Source organism: Pongo pygmaeus, chromosome 5, assembly GCF_028885625.2.
Source record: "Pongo pygmaeus isolate AG05252 chromosome 5, NHGRI_mPonPyg2-v2.0_pri, whole genome shotgun sequence".
NCBI classification, from domain to species: domain Eukaryota; kingdom Metazoa; phylum Chordata; class Mammalia; order Primates; family Hominidae; genus Pongo; species Pongo pygmaeus.
Window position 1 is genome coordinate 6,480,666 of NC_072378.2, and position 18,604 is coordinate 6,499,269.

General features: G+C 47.2%; 1 protein-coding gene and 1 pseudogene across 2 annotated transcripts in view; one reads left to right on the forward strand and one right to left on the reverse strand.

The window, feature by feature from the left end:
* The window catches only part of LOC129038787 (snRNA-activating protein complex subunit 5-like), a 290,162-nt pseudogene that overhangs the window by 249,985 nt on the left and 21,573 nt on the right, over positions 1 to 18,604 (reverse strand).
* Positions 7,880 to 18,604, forward strand: part of LY86 (lymphocyte antigen 86) — a 65,316-nt gene continuing 54,591 nt past the window's right edge. The window contains exon 1 of one of the 2 annotated variants that reach the window (XR_008503230.2): positions 7,880 to 8,089. Coding sequence is in view for 1 of the 2 variants with exons in the window: in XM_054492198.2 (XP_054348173.1) it covers positions 7,954 to 8,089 (136 nt within the window). In the remaining variant the exon portion in view is untranslated. The remainder of the gene's footprint in view (positions 8,090 to 18,604) is intronic. The other variant, XM_054492198.2, reaches the window with a different exon arrangement.

Sequence of the window (18,604 nt, forward strand, 5' to 3'; positions counted from 1 at the left end):
CCAATTTTCCTTGTGAAATCCAAAAAGCTTTTCAAAAAGCAAAGTCTCTTCTCTTTTATTAAACAATTGTACTAAAAATATTGTCTGTCTTTTCCCACTAGAAGGTAATCTCCATGAGAACAGGAACTTTGTTTTGCTGTATTCCTGGTGCTGGGAAATGTAAGCATTTCAGAGGTGCTTAATAAATATTTGTTGGATAAATGAGTGGGAGAACCTGAAGCAAGCAGACAGACAGATGAATTTTCCCTAGTTGTGTAGAAAGCATACAGTTGGTTTCTATACATTTCTGTCAAATACATACACAGAGTACGTGACATCAAGAGCCCAAGAGACTTTGGGGGCATCTCACACTTTCTGTGCAGTGAGTCTTCCAGAAGTCTGAGAGATCGTGAGAAAGACTCTACTGAAAAGCTTAGTAGGCTGACATCAATTCCACAAAATATTTGCATAGCCCATATAACATAGGGTTCGAAACTAACTAAAAAGTAAAACCTCAGCAGTCAGTCAATGGGGCTGTGAAACAGTGTTACACAGGAAGTAGCATGGTTTCCTGACTTCTACACAGGAGGGGAGCAGTTTTCAGGTTGCACTCAATCTAGGACAGCAGTCCCCAACCTTTTTGGCACCAGAGACTAGTTTTGTTGAAGACAATTTTTCCATGGATAGGAGGGTAGGTAGTGGGTAGTTTCAGGATGATTCAAGTGCATTACATTTATTGTGCACTTTATTTCTATTATTACATTATAATATATAATGAAATAATTATACAACTCACCATAATACAGAATGAATTGGGAGGCCTGAGCTTGTTTTCCTGCAACTAGATGGTCCCATCTGGGGGTGTTGGGGGACAGTGACAGATCATCAGGCATTAGATTCTCATAAGAAGTGTGCAACCCAGATCTCTCGCATGCACAGTTCACAATAGGGTTTGTTTTCTTATGAGAATCTAATGCCACTGCTGATCTGACAGAGGGCACAGCTCAGGCAGTAATGTGAGCAATGGGGAGCAGCTATAAATAGAGACGAAGCTTCGCTCACCTCCTGCTGTGCTGCCCGGTTCTTAAGACGTCATGGACCAGTACTGGTCTGTGGCCCAGGGGTTAGGGACCCCTGATCTAGAAGACAAAGGCAGGATGTGATCAAACCTGTCTCTTCCCACTGCAGTGTGGCAGAAACTCAGAGACAGGCCACAGAGAAAAAACCAAAGTGGCAGTGCTATGCAAAGGGAAATTTTTGCCTAATATAATAAAGATCTGAGGGAAATTAGAGGAGAGCAGCCACAGTCCGATACAAATGATGAGGAAGGTACATTTGCCACTGGAGACAGAGTGCTACATCATCATTGTGTAGTGTCAAAGAGTAGTTAGGACTGTCTGCCATCTACTGGCACATGTAATGTAGGTTACATTGGCCCAAACCCCCTTCCCTGACCTTTTGTGGGTCACAGAGTGGAAAGCGCTGTCACACTGCACACTGCACAGGAAGCGATGCAGAATCTGTTCCTGAGGGACCTTTGCTTGTCCCACCTGCTGGCAGGCTGCTTCCCTCCACTCCACACCAGCCATTCACCCGCATACCCCTCCTGTCCCCTTCTCTCCTCCTCTCCTCTCTTCCCTCCAGGCCTTTCTTTTTTCTCCCCTCATTCCCTGGAGTATTGTATTTTCTCTTGTGGCACAGCTTCACCCTTACTTGCTTACATACATAGCTGGACTCCTGCCCCCAGAGTCTCACATTTGATTCTTTAAGTCTCTCCTCAAACAAACATTTTCTCCTTAAGAACGCCTTTAGGGATGGTCATCTTGATAAGAATATTTTTATTCTGCAAGAAAAGAAAGGCACCATCCCCAAGAAGACCTCTATAAAAGGAAAGCAAGGGTGGGTGCAGTGGCTCACATCTGTAATCCCAGCACTTTGGGAGGCTGAGGTGGGTGAATCACCTGAGGTCGGGAGTTCAAGACTAGCCTGGCCAACATGGCAAAACCCTGTCTGTACTAAAAACACAAAAATTAGCTGGACATGGTGGTACACGTCTATAATCCCAGCTACTTGGGAGGCTGAGGCAGGAGAATCACTTGAACCTGGGAGGCGGAGGTTGCAGTGAGCTGAAATCATGCCACTGCACTCCAGCCTGGGTGACAGAGTGAGACTTCGTCTCAAAAAAATAAAATAAAATAATATATATATATATATATATATATATATATGAAGGAGAGCAGTGTGAGACATGGAAGAAGAGGAGGATTGTCCAAAAAGTAGAAGAGAAATCTGAATGAGACCAGAGCACAACTTCTTCAGCTATAGCTTGCTAAGAGATTAGAAGTCAGCATCAAAGCCTGACAGTATATGTATGTTTGGTTACCATTACATAGATATAACCATATTTTAAATAACTATCATAAACAAATTCTAATTTTATTCTATTATTAGGGAACAGGACATTCTCAAAGAACACTTTGGCTGTCTTTATAAAGGTTCTAGTTAAAGAACTCTTCAAGACATCATTATGGGTTGATTTCTGAACTAGATGGGCCATAACCATTGATTTCAATCAAATCCCATTTTCAGTAGACAGAACTAGTAAGTAGAATTCCTTAGAGAATGTGGCTTACTCTTTTAATCCTATATGGGTATGTTATATATGTGTTATATAAAATGCCATCTGTCATAAAACAAAACATTTATTAAAAAGATTTTTTTTAATTGTACATTCTGCAAACGATCAAATTCTGTAAGCTAAACCAGAGGTCCTCAGAATGTGGCCCCAGATCAACAACACTGGCATCACCTGGGAACATGTTAGAAACACAGGTTCTCAGGCCTCACCAGACACACAGGAGCAGAAACTCTGGGGTGGGGTCCAGCAATCTGCATGTTAACAAGCTCCCCAGCTGATGCCGATGCCCTGAAGACCACTCTAGCCTGAAGACCACTCTAGCCTGAAGGCCACTCTAGCCTGAAGGCCACTCTAGCCTGAAGACCACTCTAGCCTGAAGACCACTCTAGCCTGAAGGCCACTCTAGCCTGAAGGCCACTCTAGCCTGAAGACCACTCCTCTAGCCTGAAGGCCACTCTAGCCTGAAGGCCACTCTAGCCTGAAGACCACTCTAGCCTGAAGACCACTCTAGCCTGAAGACCACTCCTCTAGCCTGAAGGCCACTCTAGCCTGAAGGCCACTCTAGCCTGAAGACCACTCTAGCCTGAAGACCACTCCTCTAGCCTGAAGGCCACTCTAGCCTGAAGGCCACTCTAGCCTGAAGGCCACTCTAGCCTGAAGGCCACTCCTCTAGCCTGAAGGCCACTCCTCTAGCCTGAAGGCCACTCTAGCCTGAAGACCACTCCTCTAGCCTGAAGGCCACTCTAGCCTGAAGGCCACTCCTCTAGCCTGAAGGCCACTCCTCTAGCCTGAAGGCCACTCTAGCCTGAAGACCACTCCTCTAGCCTGAAGGCCACTCTAGCCTGAAGGCCACTCCTCTAGCCTGAAGGCCACTCTAGCCTGAAGACCACTCCTCTAGCCTGAAGACCACTCTAGCCTGAAGACCACTCTAGCCTGAAGACCACTCTAGCCTGAAGACCACTCTAGCCTGAAGGCCACTCTAGCCTGAAGGCCACTCCTCTAGCCTGAAGACCACTCTAGCCTGAAGACCACTCCTCTAGCCTGAAGACCACTCTAGCCTGAAGACCACTCCTCTAGCCTGAAGACCACTCTAGCCTGAAGACCACTCTAGCCTGAAGGCCACTCTAGCCTGAAGACCACTCCTCTAGCCTGAAGGCCACTCTAGCCTGAAGGCCACTCTAGCCTGAAGGCCACTCTAGCCTGAAGACCACTCTAGCCTGAAGACCACTCTAGCCTGAAGGCCACTCCTCTAGCCTGAAGACCACTCTAGCCTGAAGGCCACTCTAGCCTGGAGGCCACTCCTCTAGCCTGAAGGCCACTCTAGCCTGAAGGCCACTCTAGCCTGAAGGCCACTCCTCTAGCCTGGAGGCCACTCTAGCCTGGAGGCCACTCTAGCCTGGAGGCCACTCTAGCCTGAAGACCACTCTAGCCTGAAGACCACTCTAGCCTGAAGGCCACTCTAGCCTGAAGACCACTCTAGCCTGAAGGCCACTCTAGCCTGAAGACCACTCCTCTAGCCTGAAGACCACTCTAGCCTGAAGGCCACTCTAGCCTGAAGACCACTCTAGCCTGAAGACCACTCTAGCCTGAAGGCCACTCCTCTAGCCTGAAGACCACTCTAGCCTGAAGGCCACTCTAGCCTGGAGGCCACTCCTCTAGCCTGAAGGCCACTCCTCTAGCCTGAAGGCCACTCTAGCCTGAAGGCCACTCTAGCCTGAAGGCCACTCTAGCCTGAAGGCCACTCCTCTAGCCTGAAGACCACTCTAGCCTGAAGACCACTCCTCTAGCCTGAAGACCACTCTAGCCTGAAGACCACTCCTCTAGCCTGAAGACCACTCTAGCCTGAAGGCCACTCTAGCCTGAAGACCACTCCTCTAGCCTGAAGGCCACTCTAGCCTGAAGGCCACTCTAGCCTGAAGGCCACTCTAGCCTGAAGACCACTCTAGCCTGAAGGCCACTCCTCTAGCCTGAAGACCACTCTAGCCTGAAGGCCACTCTAGCCTGGAGGCCACTCCTCTAGCCTGAAGGCCACTCTAGCCTGAAGGCCACTCCTCTAGCCTGAAGGCCACTCTAGCCTGGAGGCCACTCTAGCCTGGAGGCCACTCTAGCCTGAAGGCCACTCTAGCCTGAAGGCCACTCTAGCCTGAAGACCACTCTAGCCTGAAGACCACTCTAGCCTGAAGGCCACTCTAGCCTGGAGGCCACTCTAGCCTGAAGGCCACTCTAGCCTGAAGACCACTCTAGCCTGAAGACCACTCTAGCCTGAAGGCCACTCTAGCCTGGAGGCCACTCTAGCCTGAAGACCACTCCTCTAGCCTGAAGACCACTCTAGCCTGAAGGCCACTCTAGCCTGAAGGCCACTCTAGCCTGAAGGCCACTCTAGCCTGAAGACCACTCTAGCCTGAAGGCCACTCCTCTAGCCTGAAGACCACTCTAGCCTGAAGGCCACTCTAGCCTGAAGGCCACTCTAGCCTGAAGACCACTCTAGCCTGGAGGCCACTCTAGCCTGAAGGCCACTCCTCTAGCCTGAAGGCCACTCCTCTAGCCTGAAGGCCACTCTAGCCTGAAGACCACTCTAGCCTGGAGGCCACTCTAGCCTGGAGGCCACTCTAGCCTGAAGGCCACTCTAGCCTGAAGGCCACTCTAGCCTGAAGGCCACTCTAGCCTGAAGGCCACTCTAGCCTGAAGACCACTCCTCTAGCCTGAAGGCCACTCTAGCCTGAAGACCACTCTAGCCTGGAGGCCACTCTAGCCTGAAGACCACTCTAGCCTGAAGGCCACTCTAGCCTGAAGGCCACTCTAGCCTGAAGGCCACTCTAGCCTGAAGGCCACTCTAGCCTGAAGACCACTCCTCTAGCCTGAAGGCCACTCTAGCCTGAAGACCACTCTAGCCTGGAGGCCACTCTAGCCTGAAGGCCACTCTAGCCTGAAGACCACTCTAGCCTGGAGGCCACTCTAGCCTGGAGGCCACTCTAGCCTGAAGGCCACTCTAGCCTGGAGGCCACTCTAGCCTGAAGGCCACTGTCCTAGGGTCACCATGATCAGAAGGTTCCTGATTGGCCCACATGGAGTATTTCTAAATGCTAGCGTGATCCCTGAATTATAATTCCTTTCATTTCCAGGTCTTTTGATTCTCAAAAATCTGCAGCCCTGTCTTCAGATGACACTGTTTCTGCAATAAAGCCAATGTTTGTGTCCCCGCCCAAACTCATATATTGAAATCCTAAGCCTCAAGGTGATGGTATTAGGAGGTAGGGCCTTTGGGAGGTGATTAGGTCTTAAGAATGGAGCTCTCATAAATGGGATGAGTGCCTTTATAAAAGAGGCCTAAGAGAAACCCCTCACCCCTTCCACCATGTGAGGGCACAGCCAGAAGGCACCATCTGTGAACCAGAGGCCCCTCACCAGACACCGAATCTTCTAGCACCTTAATCTCCGACTTTGGACCTCCACCCTCCAGAATGGTGAGAAATAAATGCTTGTCATTTAAGCCACCCAGTCTGAGGTATTTCTGTTACGGCAGCCAGAACAGACTAAGACCATTTCCCTGCCACAGCTGCCCACAGCTCTCTGCCGGGTTTTCTGCTCTCTGCCCTGCACTCCTGGACTCCTCCTCCAGTGTCAATCATGACGCAGTTTGCAGGGAAGGAAGGTCTCACCCTCAATTGCTCTCCTCACTCAGATGTTCAGAGCTCTCTTTACAACTGCTGGAGCACTCACATATCCCAAGGGAAAACTTCTGTGTTGTATCCTGGACCTTCTAGGGGCTACCGCCCGTCCACCAGGGCCCCCGCTCTCACCATGAGCTTCATACTCTCATGTCCTGAGATCTTGCTCACAGCACAGCTGCCTTCCACTCACACCGGCCAGAGGGGCTACCTTGTCTCTTCTTAGAGCAACTTCCCACCACTCCCTTGGGGCTCAACCTTTGCTTTGTGTTCTGTAAAAGCCAGCAGTTCTCAAACTTGAGACTGCATCAGGCACACCTGGAGGGCTTGTGAAAATCCAGTATGGTGAGTCCCGCCCCCAGAGTTTCTGATTTAATAGGTCTTGTGAGTAGCCCAGAATTTGCATCTCTAACAAGCCCCCAGTGGAAGCTGAGGCTGTCATCTTCCCAGGCTGCACTTTGAGAACTGCTGTTGAAAGCCATGATCACTGAACTTATTTGCAGAGGTACCTAAAAATAATCAATCCAGAACTGTTCCTTCTCCAAATGACTACTCTCTGATGTCTATCAAGAAATGCAAATTATTTACCAATTAATTTATTGGTAATTAAGTTCCACCTATTTCTAAAAAAGTTTTGCGCTAACTCTAATTTTTGATTAGCCATCAGCAGAAATAGTAAATTTACCTAGTGCATTCAGAAAAATGCTGTTCCTCCCAGGGAAAATAGTGTTTTCTGTTGCTCCTGAAATCTGCTGACTCTGGTCCTCTTACACTAAGGTGGAGCTGGGGCAGGGTTGGGGAATCAAGACTGAGAAACCTTGCTGTCCTGCAGCAGAACAGAGATACATGGAAGAAGGAAGACAGAATCTTGGCTTTGAAGAGAAAGTGAGATGTGATGTCAATGATCCCACTAACACCACAACCATCAAACCAGCCTCCTTAAGGGTGGCCCCACCTCCCCACCCTTCCTGCTTTTTCTACCAAGCCAAACCCAGAAATAGAACATGGCTCACTTCTCAGGGCTATTGCCTCTGCCTCATCTCCAGAGACCACATCTGCAGCTCCCAAAACAAGGTCTGTTCTGCAGCTGGACAATTCACTGCTAAAATCCCAAAGCTAAGAGCAGAGCCAAAGCCAGAGGAGAGGAAAGTGACAATAGGGCCAAAGCCTCATTCCAGATTCCAAATGTCATTCTGTAGCCCTCGTGCTATCAACTGCTGCCTGCTGGCTTGCAGCCAGGTCCCTGGTCCATACACAGCCTGCATCGAGACTCTGCAGAGACACGGGGGCTGGAGATGGGAAACAGATGGTGGCCTGTGCTTTGTCTTTCCTAAGCTTACAACCTCACCTGGGGGTGGAGGCTGTTCTGAGGGGCCCCAAGAGGTAAGTTCACGCATCACTACTGACCCCTCTCCCTGTGAAAGCAGAAAGTCAACACCCATCCTACCCCAGACCAGACCAGCCGCACCTGTAGATTCAAGGTCCTGGGGGAACAGTATTCAAATGCCTCTGCTCACAGCCTTTTACTTCTGACTGTGGTTCCCAGCGAGCCTAAAATTTGAGAAGTGAAACTGAACATCCCACTGCCTTGGTGAGGGGAGAGGAAGAAACTTTACGGCCTTTTTATTGGCCGGTTCTTTTTCTGTGTGTCCCATACAGGCCCTCACCATGAAGGGTTTCACAGCCACTCTCTTCCTCTGGACTCTGATTTTTCCCAGCTGCAGGAGAGGTGGCGGTGGGAAAGCTTGGCCCACACACATGGTCTGCAGTGACAGCGGCTTGGAAGTGCTCTACCAGAGTTGCGGTAAGCCCTTGCAGTACACCCATGTGTGTTTATGGGGAAAGTAAGGCCTACAGATGTGGGCCACTAGTGCTCAGTTGGAGTTGGAGTTGGAGTGGGAGAGGGGACCAGCAGCTGAACACTTTCTCCACCTGCAGCAGGTCTGGGAGGGCCACTGGGAGCCTTTGGGAGAAAGAGGGGTGGGGGTGGGACTGGGACCGGGGCCAGGGCCGGGAGTGGAAGAGAGAATGGCAGAGCGACGAAGAGTACAAGAAAGAGAAATTGAATCTAAATATAGCCATTTACTAACAACACAGAACCCAAACAAGAACAAAATGATCAGTGAGTCTACCAAATCATCAAACCTCACCAGCTGAAAATTAGGAAAAGAAGCTTCCAGTAGGCCCTTCCCCAACACTGTACACCTGGGCTACCTTTCCATCTGATGTACTTTGCAAGTGAAGTGAAAAGATCACTTCTGCCCAAAGAGAAGATTCCTGTCCCTCTCTGGACACTTTCAGAGCTTTAACTGCAGCAGCAGCTCTCATGAATTCAGCAAGCACTTTGCATGCAGCTATCAATGCCAGGGTTTCTCAGTGCTAGAGATAATAAAAGTGCATACGCCAGGACTATCACTCCAGCGGGCCAACCCAATATGCCAACAGATAAATTGCAATTCAGTGAAGAGAATGCAGTGAACTGTGGTAAAAAGTGTCAGAACCAATCAATCGGGCTGTATCTTAGTCAGCTAGGACTGCCATAACAAAGTACCACAGGCTGGGGACTTAAATAACAGAGATTTATTTCCTCACAGCTCTGGAAGCTGGGCTGGTTTCTCCTGAGACCTCTCTCCTTTGCTTCTAGGTAGCATCTTCTCCCTGTCCCCTCATGTGCTCTTCCCTCTGTGTACATCTGTGTCCTCATCTCTTCTTAAGGACACAATCATATCAGATTAGGGCCCACCTTCATGGCCTCACTTTAGCTTAATCAGCTCTTTAAAGACCCTATCTCCAGCAGGGCGTGGTGGCTCACACCCATAATCCCAGCACTTTGGGAGGCTGAGGAGGGTGAACCACTTGAGGTCAGGCATTCGAGACCAACCTGATCAACATGGTGAAACCCTGTTTCTACTAAAAATATAAAATTAGCTGGGTGTGGTGGCACGCACCTGTAATCCCAGCTACTTGGGAGGCTGAGGCAGGAGAATCGCTGGAACCCAGGAGGTGGAGGTTGCAGTGAGCCAAGATCGTGCCATTGTACTCCAGCCTGGGCAAGAGGAGCAAAACTCTGTCTCAAAAAAAAAAAAAAAAAAAAACCCTATCTCCACATACAGTCACATTCTAAGGTACCGTAGTCCCCCCAGTCTGCTAGGAATACGTTGCAAGACTCCCAGTGGATGCCTGAAATCATAGATCGTTTTGAACCCTACATATACTATGGTTTTTGGATCCAATAAATGAGACAGCTACTAAGTGACGGACAGGCAGGTAGTAGAGACAACATGGATATTCTAGACAATTCATGTTCCTGGTGGGATGGAGCTGGACAGCATGAGATTTCATCATGCTACTCAGAAGGATGCTCAATGTCAAACTTATGATTTCTGGAATCTTCTATTTAATATTTTTGGACTGCAGTTGGCTGAGAGTAACCGAAACCTTGGAAAGTGAAATCTTGGATAAGGGGGCTGTACGGTACTGTACTGGGGGTTGGGACTTGAACACATAAATTTGAGGGGATGCAATTCATCCCATACAGGGCTCCCAAGTCCCCGGGGAGCAACTCAGGAGCCCAGCCTCAGGATCACATCTGCTGTTAGAGGAACTGGCTTGTGCAAACACATGGCATTGTGGTATCTGCCACTTTGGAGGGAGATGGGGGCAAAATGCCGTTTGAACTGCAGGAGATGGGAAAGAGAAGTTGATTAAGCATCTGAATTGGCCTCACTCTAAGCTGGGGAGTGATGAGGACGCAGTGCTTGAGCAAGTACCTAATCCTACAACTGCCACCCAAAGAGCTGCCCAGAGAGGTCCAGATGGTCACTCTAGTCACCAGGGCAATTTGTTCAATTTGACCTTACTCTTTGAAAAATAAGGGACATTGAAGTACACACACACATACAAATTAAAAATAAGTAAAAGAGAATGAACGACTGGATGCTGGAAGTGCTGATCTTGTCACTCTAGGTTTTCCCATGGTGTCAGGACCACTAGTATCCCATTCATTTTCAGTGCAGGATGAGAAGCAAGATGTGAGATAAATGGACTAGTCAGGGTTGGTTTTTCCAATTCATCCTTGCATAAAAGGTTGCCACAGCTGATCTGTCTCCCAGACTCACCCTCTGCCTGCAGCCAGGCCGGTGCATCCTTTCAAGTCACTTGCAAGAGGACTGGGCATGTCAGGGAAAGAACAAGGACACATCACCTGCCCACTGGAGGATGGCTCTTTCCTCTGTAGGTGAAGTTTCCCCATGGAGTCAGTGAACGTCCTAGCCAAGCCACTCAGAATAAGAGATGGAAGAGATGCAGTTCTCATCCAAGGGAGTGGGAAGATCAGACAATTAAGCAACAGGGTAAATGCTTTGTGCGAAAGGCTGTAGTGAAGGCAGGCATTGTGCACCAGGGACATAGTAATCAGAAGATGGTGAGGTTGGCATCTGGATATGTTGGGAAAGGAGTCACCAAGCCTAAGTTGAGGCTTAAAGACTGATGAAAATAGTAATGATAACACCTCATGTTGGTGGAGGCCACCAGGCTAAGTACTTTACACGCATCATTCTTATGTTGCAGATGTGTAAACTGAGGGATAAAGATGTTATTAACAGTTAACTTTTCCAAGGCCACACAGCTAATAGTGGCAGAATTATATCCCCAGGGTCACAGAGAAGGTAAGGCGTTGAGGAACTATTCATAGAATTAAAACAAATTGATCCTCAGCCTGCCTGACTCCAGAGCCCATGCTCTAAAACTCCCTGTGGTCTACAGTTTCATCAGCAGGCAAAGTGGACTAAAGGAGGGATGAGAGGAGAAGTTTGGCAGAGAGAATGACATGCGTGAAGGCAGGGAAATGGGACCAGGCACAGGGTTCAGGGAACTGCAGGAGGGCTGAAAACACAAAGGGCTGAAAGAGGAAGTGGGAGATATGAGCAGGACCCCAGACAATGGTGGGCTGCCTCCCTTTGGCCAGGAGGAGGTTGCATTTTGGAAAGATCCTTGGGCAGTAAGCAGGAGTGTAGATTTTGAATTGGAAGCTATTTGAGGCTGAAAATAGGGTTTTCTCCTGGTGGAGCAATAATTCAGGAAAGAAACCACCAAGGCCTGAGTTGACATCATTTCCGCAGTCTTGATAACCTTGAGGAGAAGGGAAACTTCACAAGCAATTACTGGGCTCTGATTACTGACTAGGAAGTAAGCATAGTTTTCTGAAAAAGCGGAAGTCCTGGCCTGGCCACCTCTCAGTGACACAGGAAAGAAGACAGCCACTGTCTTTACTAAAGCAAAAGGAGGAACAAACACAGTCAGGGCCTTGGGTTTGCTAAATCACAACTCCCAGAGTTACAAAAGCCCAGGGACTCCACCCCATGCACACACCACAAACATCCACCAATATATTTATTTATATGCTGCCTCCAGCATATACACGAAGATGTGAGGCGATGACAGAAATACTTATGATTGGAAGGGGAAATAGGCAGCAGAGGAAGCAGGGTGAGGGGAAGCATAAGGGAAAGTGCTATGGACTGAATGTTTGTGTCCCCTGAAGATTCATGTTAAACCCTAATCCCAGTGTGACAGTATTAGGAGGTGGGGCCTTTAGGAGGTGATTAGGTCATGAGGGTGGAGACTTCATAAATGGGATTAATACCCTTAAAAGAAAAGGCCAGAGATCTCCCTCTTTTCACCACATGAGGACACAATGAGAAGGTGGCTGTCTGTAAACCAGGAAGTGAGCCCTCACCAAGAACCTGCCCCTGCTGGCTCCCTGATCTCAGATTTCCACCCTCCAGGACTCTGAGAAATCAATGCTGGCTGTTTAAGCCCCCCAGTCTATATAATTTGTTAAACCTTCCTGAGCTGGCTAAGGGGAAATCATAAAGGCAGGAGAGGTTAGGACACATGTAACAGATAGGGCAGCATGAGAGGTAAGAGCTTAGAATCTGGAGTCAGCAAAGCTCATTCAAATCTTGGGGCAACACTCTAGATCTCATGTTGTTGTTTGTAAGGAGGGTGTATTAGTTTCCTGTTGCTGCTGTAACAAATGTCTACTTGGTGGCTGAAAACACATGTATTCACTCATAGTTCTGTGGTCAGAGCCCAAAATCAATTTCACTGAGTGGGCAGGGCCTGGGCCTTGCTCCCTTAGAAGCTCTGGGGGAGAATCCCTTTCTTTTCTTTTCCAGCTTGTATAGCTGCATTCCTTGGCCTGAGGCTTCTTCCTCCACCTTCAAAGCTGACAGTGTGGCATCTTGCTTCCTTCCGTCATCACATGGCCTTCCTGTTCTGTTTCAAAGCTCCCTCTGCCTCCTTCCTGTAAGGACCCTTGTGGTTAGGATCATCTCCCCAATTCAAGATCCTTAATCACATCTGCAAAGTCTCTTTCGCCATGTTAAGATAAGATTCACATGTTCCAGGCGTTAAGAGGTAGACGTCTTTGGGGACCATTATTTAGCCTAATATCATAGGGAGAATATATTACCTACCCAAAGGGCTGTGTGAAGATTATGTGAGAAGGACTACATGAAAGGTGCTTAGCACATACTGTGCACTCAATACATCTTTGCTGCTGATGACTTTGTACGGTATTTTACAACTGATTGAGGTATAATAGACGCTGAGCTTCCTTGAAGCCAAATCAAACAAGGAAATGGCATTGTTTCTGAAATAAAATTAGTTTTTAAGATGCTCAGCTTTTCCTGATATAGGGATGAGTGGTGAGGGGAATTTCTCCCCAGAGTAGATGGCATCCTGGACGGCGTCTGTACTGAGATGCCATGGTGACTCAAACTTGCTGTTTTTCATGATGCCCCTTGGTGCAGGTCAAGAACCCAGAATCAAGATACATTCTGCAAAGGGCCAAGGCGGAATCCTCCATGAATACAGCAATCACAGGTCAGGCTTCTTTGAGGGAGAAGGTTGGATTGTGTACAGGAATGGATAAGCTGCACGTCCTGTGGGCAATCCTCCATAAATATTATTGTTGCCATTGTTTTTGTTACTGGATGTTCATAAGGGTCAGATAGCAGAGTTCTGGATTGTATTTTTTGGCAAGGGCCCAGTGCTGTAATTTCACGTGCGTTGACATCAACCAGGCAGAGGAGGACCTGTGACACATGCTCAAATGACTTATGTCCCCCTTTGGTTTCCCTGATACTCACAGTCTACCTGGACAGAGGAGTGGCTCCTAGAAGTTGTGTAAGGCAGACACTTGCGAACTAGAGCCCGCAGGCCAAACCCCACTCGGTGCCTGTTTGTGTATGGCCTGTGAGCTAGGGATGATCTTTACATGTTTAATGTTAAAGAATTCAAAAGAAGAAGAATATTCATGACCCATGGAAATTATCTGAAATTCAAATTTCTGTGTCCATAAATAAAGTTTTATTTGACACAGCTGCACCCATCCTTTTAGATGTTGTTTATGCTACTCTTGTGTTACAATGGCAAGGTAGTGTGACAGTGACCACATGGCAAGGCTCCACAGAGTGTTACATATTAATCATCTGGAACTTTATAGAAAAGGCTTGCCAATCCCTGGGCCAACAGTAGGACGGAATCTCTTAAGCTCTTCACCGGATCAGAGTCTCAAGTTCCAGGCCTTCCGATGATTCTAGCCAGAGAGAGGCTGCATGAGCAAGTGAACTCAATGGTAAACCCACCATGATTGCAAGGAATTTATAAGTTCCCTTTCAGAGAATCATCATTGTCATAATAACCTCTCCCTTCTGCATGCCACTTTAAAATTTATGAAGTCCTTCCATTGACAAAGCCTCATTTAATCCTTACAAACAGGTAGATAGGATGTTTATCTCCATTTTCTGCATATAGAAACTGAAGCGTACACACATTAAGCATTTTAATAAAGTAATATACCTGAGCTATGATACAAACCTATGTGTCCTTACTGCATGCTCAGTGACATAGAGCTATGTCATAGAACTCTAGTAGGGAGTAAGTCATGCCATCAGATCCCAGAAATACAGGGTGAGACCAGGCAGAAGGCACAGCACAAAAGATAAGTCTTCAGGTAAAAAAGTGAAAACCCCAAGCAGTCTGTGGACCAGCAAAAGAAGGAGGATGGGGAGGAAGAGGAGATCAGGAAGAGAGGGAGGAGGTGAGGGAGAGGGAAACAGAGGAGGAGAGAAAGAGGGGAAGGAGGAGTAAGAAGAGGAAAAGGAAGACGGGGAGAAAGAAGAGGAAGGGAAAAAGGAGTAGGAGGAGGGAAGACAACAAGGAGGGAAGGGGAGGAGGAGGATGAGGAAGAGGTGGGGGAGAAGGAGGAGGAGGTGGAAGAGGAGGAAGAGGAAAGAAAGGAGGAGGAGAGGAGAAGGAGGAGGGGAGAAGAAAGAAGAGAGGGGAGAAGAGAAGGAGGAAAAGAAGATGAAAGGGGAGAAAGAAGAGAAGGGGGAGGAGGGGGAAGTGGAAAAAGAAGAGAGGGAGAGGAAAGGAGGGGAGAGATTCATCTCCTGATGAAAGAATGGCTTCCCTCCTGCCCCATCCCACCCCAGCCCCATCCTTTCTACGCACATCCAGAAATGGGCCAATTTGGCTCTTCCCAAGTATCCCTCAGGAACATACGGCCGCCTCAGAAGAAAAGGAGCCCTACCACATCTCCATTTTTCAGCCATGTGCACCAAGTTCTTGTTTGTTGCAAAGTGATGTCTAGAAATGACATCTTCCAAATTAAAAGAAGTACATGTAGGGCCATTCTCTTATCATTAAGAACAGCATATTTCATAGTCAGAGCCCTCCTGCACAGGAGGCATGCTAATTTCCTGAGGAAGCCCTATTTCCCATCCCCAACCGTTCCACCATGAGGTAGTCAGTGAGCAGGGAGGGGAGGGAGCCCTATTCAGCAGTGTGCGGAGGGCTGTGGGTGGTCCCTGTGGGACCTGGCAGCCCCCCGGAAGCATCCAGGGTCAGTTTACCATGGCATCTGATCACCAGGCTTCACACTTGGAATCAGCACCTGCTCTCCTCCCCTTAAAGACAGTCGGCCTTTAAGTCTACCTCTGCCTAAATAGGCTTCCCATGCTGCTGATGTTTGCTACAGGGCAGGTGCTTTAGCTGACACCCAAAAAGCCTCTTAATTACAAAGCCTAAATCAAGTCACATGTGCCTGAATCATCCATCAAAGTGGCCAAACGGGACAATTAATCAGACTTCAAGAATGTAAAATATCTCCGTACAGAATAGAGGGTAAGCTGCAAACAACCTCACCATGTAGCAGAACCAACAGGATATATTGATAAAATGTTCATAGAAAACATTTTAAAAGCTGCCCCAGGAGAAAATGGATGGGGAAAATGCTACTTTCCTCAGAACCTAATAATTCTGAAGGAAATGGAGCATAAAACAAGCATGCATGAAACAACATCAAAGAAAAGAAAAGAAAAACGTCACAGGTCATCTAGTCACTTAGCAATACTTTCAAATATTGCACACAGACAGCAATTTCTCTCTTCATTTATTTTCCCAGATTAACAAGGATATAAAACTATAATTTAGGAAAAGTAGACAAATAGCTAGAGAAACAAAGATGCAATTTCAGAGGGATGACTCTGGGCACGCAGGATTGAACAGCTAGCTGCCTTCAGTAGGGCAAGGCCTTTTGGCCCAAATTTAAAGACAGGAAGTTGATAAAGAAACACAAGAATATCCACACTGTGGTGCAGATTTTTTTAATGCTAGATGAAAGTGAACGCTGCCAGAAGGGAAGCAAACTACGTAGGTGTGTTCATGCGACCACGCCACCAAGATCCTCTGGGTTTCCATTGGTGGGAACGTTTTACAGCCCAACCTCCAAGCCTGAGTTAATTCTCCAAAGTACTTTTTAAACGAGATGCTAAGTAACTTAGTGAATAGGAACCTAGAGAGGGAAAAAAGCCAAGAGTCTGTAGTTCTAAAGAGACCTCTTCTGCAGGCAGGAAACGTTTTCCCAAACGCTGTTCACAGCTATTTCCATCCTTAGGCAAAATCTTAATGGGCAGCTCTGCTCGTGTTTTGGGAGGAGAATCTTTGGAGAGGTAGAAATGGGAAGGGCTGTCCTCCAGCCCAGCAGCTATTTTTGTAGAAACTACAGCATAGGCAACACATGCCTAAAGCAGCAGCGATTGTGAGGTCCTGGGCATGGTTTCAGACCGAGGCCCGCAGGTGGGGGAGTGTGAAGACCAGAGCAGTTTCTGTTTTCTCCAGAGCCCAAGGAAAGCGAAGGTGGAAGAACCCATTCCCAGCTCCAGTAGTGCAGCCAGCACTCCTGGCAGAACCTGATAGCACCAGGTGCCCCATGAGGCAGGAGCTCCAGGTGGACAGAGGTTGTCGATCCTAATTAGAGCAGTCAGAAGGCACAGAACGGGAGCAGGGCTGAGGATGGAGTATAGAGAGGCAGGTGCTTCCTCCAAAACCTGAACAACAAGGCAGGGTTTTCACTGAAATAAAAGGGTGACCCATCCGCGACCTGTGTACCATCTAGCTTGGTGTTCATTCCTTTCCAGGGATGCCATGTAAGGCAATATCTGAGGCCCCTGATCCATTAGCTTTGACTGGGGTTCTAGAGACACCAAGTGGGCAACAGAAGAAGCGTGCTGGGATCTATCAGGAAACCAGTATTTGCACCTCCGTCTGTGGCATTCGCGTGCAGTAGGTAGTGTACACATCAGCATCCACCAGCCCCTTCATGGGACCCAGGAAGGCATCACTGTGTGTCCTTCCTCCAGTGCTCCCTGCCCTCAGCAGAAGTGAGTGGTAACCAACACAGTGGCCAGGAAGAAAAAGAAAATCCCCAGCCCAGAAATCTCCACTCGCGTTTCCAAGCACAGTTTACAATCTAAGGTTCACAAGGGCTGCCTGATTAGCCAGAATGCCGTCCAAAGCCTCTCTTATTTGAAACCTGACACCTTCCCTTCTGGCCAGTGGAAGCTACACCAGCCTCAGTGATAAATCTAGAATAGAATTATCAGGATTCCTTTTGCTTCCTAACCATTAGAATCCTTCCCCATAGCTGAGATCTTTCCTGCTTTAGTGCTCAATGTAGTCTCCTTATATTGTGTTTTTAAAATATCCCTTTAAACAATTCAACACTACTTACACAACTAATAAGTCAAAACTTTGTAAATTTAACAAATTAATTTTTGCAGACATACGTACACTGGCCACAAATTTGTCTTAAACATCTAATCGAATATAGCAGATTTTTTAAATTTGTCTTATAAATTTCAAAAGCAGACAAAGCATACACAAATTATCACAAGATTATTCAACTCATTATTCTTTTTCTTAACCTCATTTCAAAATACTGATACCATGAGTTTACATTTATCTCTTTATTATCTTTGTACTGACATTTATTTTTATCTATACTCTTAAACTTTCCCAAGATTACAGTAATATTTATCTCAGTATTTTTCTGGGTGTCTAATACATTCCAGACCAAAGATAAAGGCTATCTCTTCAGATCATCTGAGGATGCAGGTTTTGACTTACCAACCAATTGATTTTGGGCTTGGTGGCCAGTCCACAAGTTGAGCTCTCTTTACTTAAATTTTACCTATTACATGCTTAAGACAATTTATGCCTCTTCCTTCACAAAGTTCCCTCTACCCTGCTGCTTTTCTTCTCAAGTGGCATGCTCTTTAAGTTGTGCTAAGTCAGTGTCTTGTAACTCATTGTCCCACCCTTATTGTATATTGACCTGGCCTACAGGCATCATTGGAAACTCATGCCTGCCCTTGCCTTCTCCACATATCATTAGAGGGGTGATTTACAGGACATGATGAACTTTGTCTGCATGGTCAAGGTTAATCCTTACAACACTTAGCTAGTTCATCATCCTAGAACATGGCTGGCATTGACCTGTCTTTCCATTTGTATATTCTGTGCCATCACTGGAGCTGATTTGACTGTTGCCTGATATTCTGCCTAATTTTTATATGGGACCACTTGAGCTGATCAGTCCTTCTGTTCCATTTTTCCCAAGACTATCTGGCTCATTCACAACTCTTTGTCCTTACTCCTACTTGCTTACAAAGATAGAAAAAACTGCATAGTTGTCTCTGATCTATCCATATGGATGGAAATGCTTGGAATCTCCAAATAACTAAGAATGAGGCTCCATGCTCATCTAGTGCTTGGGACATGACCCAATTTCCTTCCCATCTTTGTTATCACCTAGACATGCCTGCTAAGTAATTCTGAAAGACAGAATCACGAGAGATGAGGTCTTCAGGAGCTCAAAACAGTAGTCTTCCTATTTCTAGGAACTGCCTGGTATTGTTAATGCCATTCACTCCAACCAGCAGAGGACACTTGAGCACCTTCCCTTAACCTA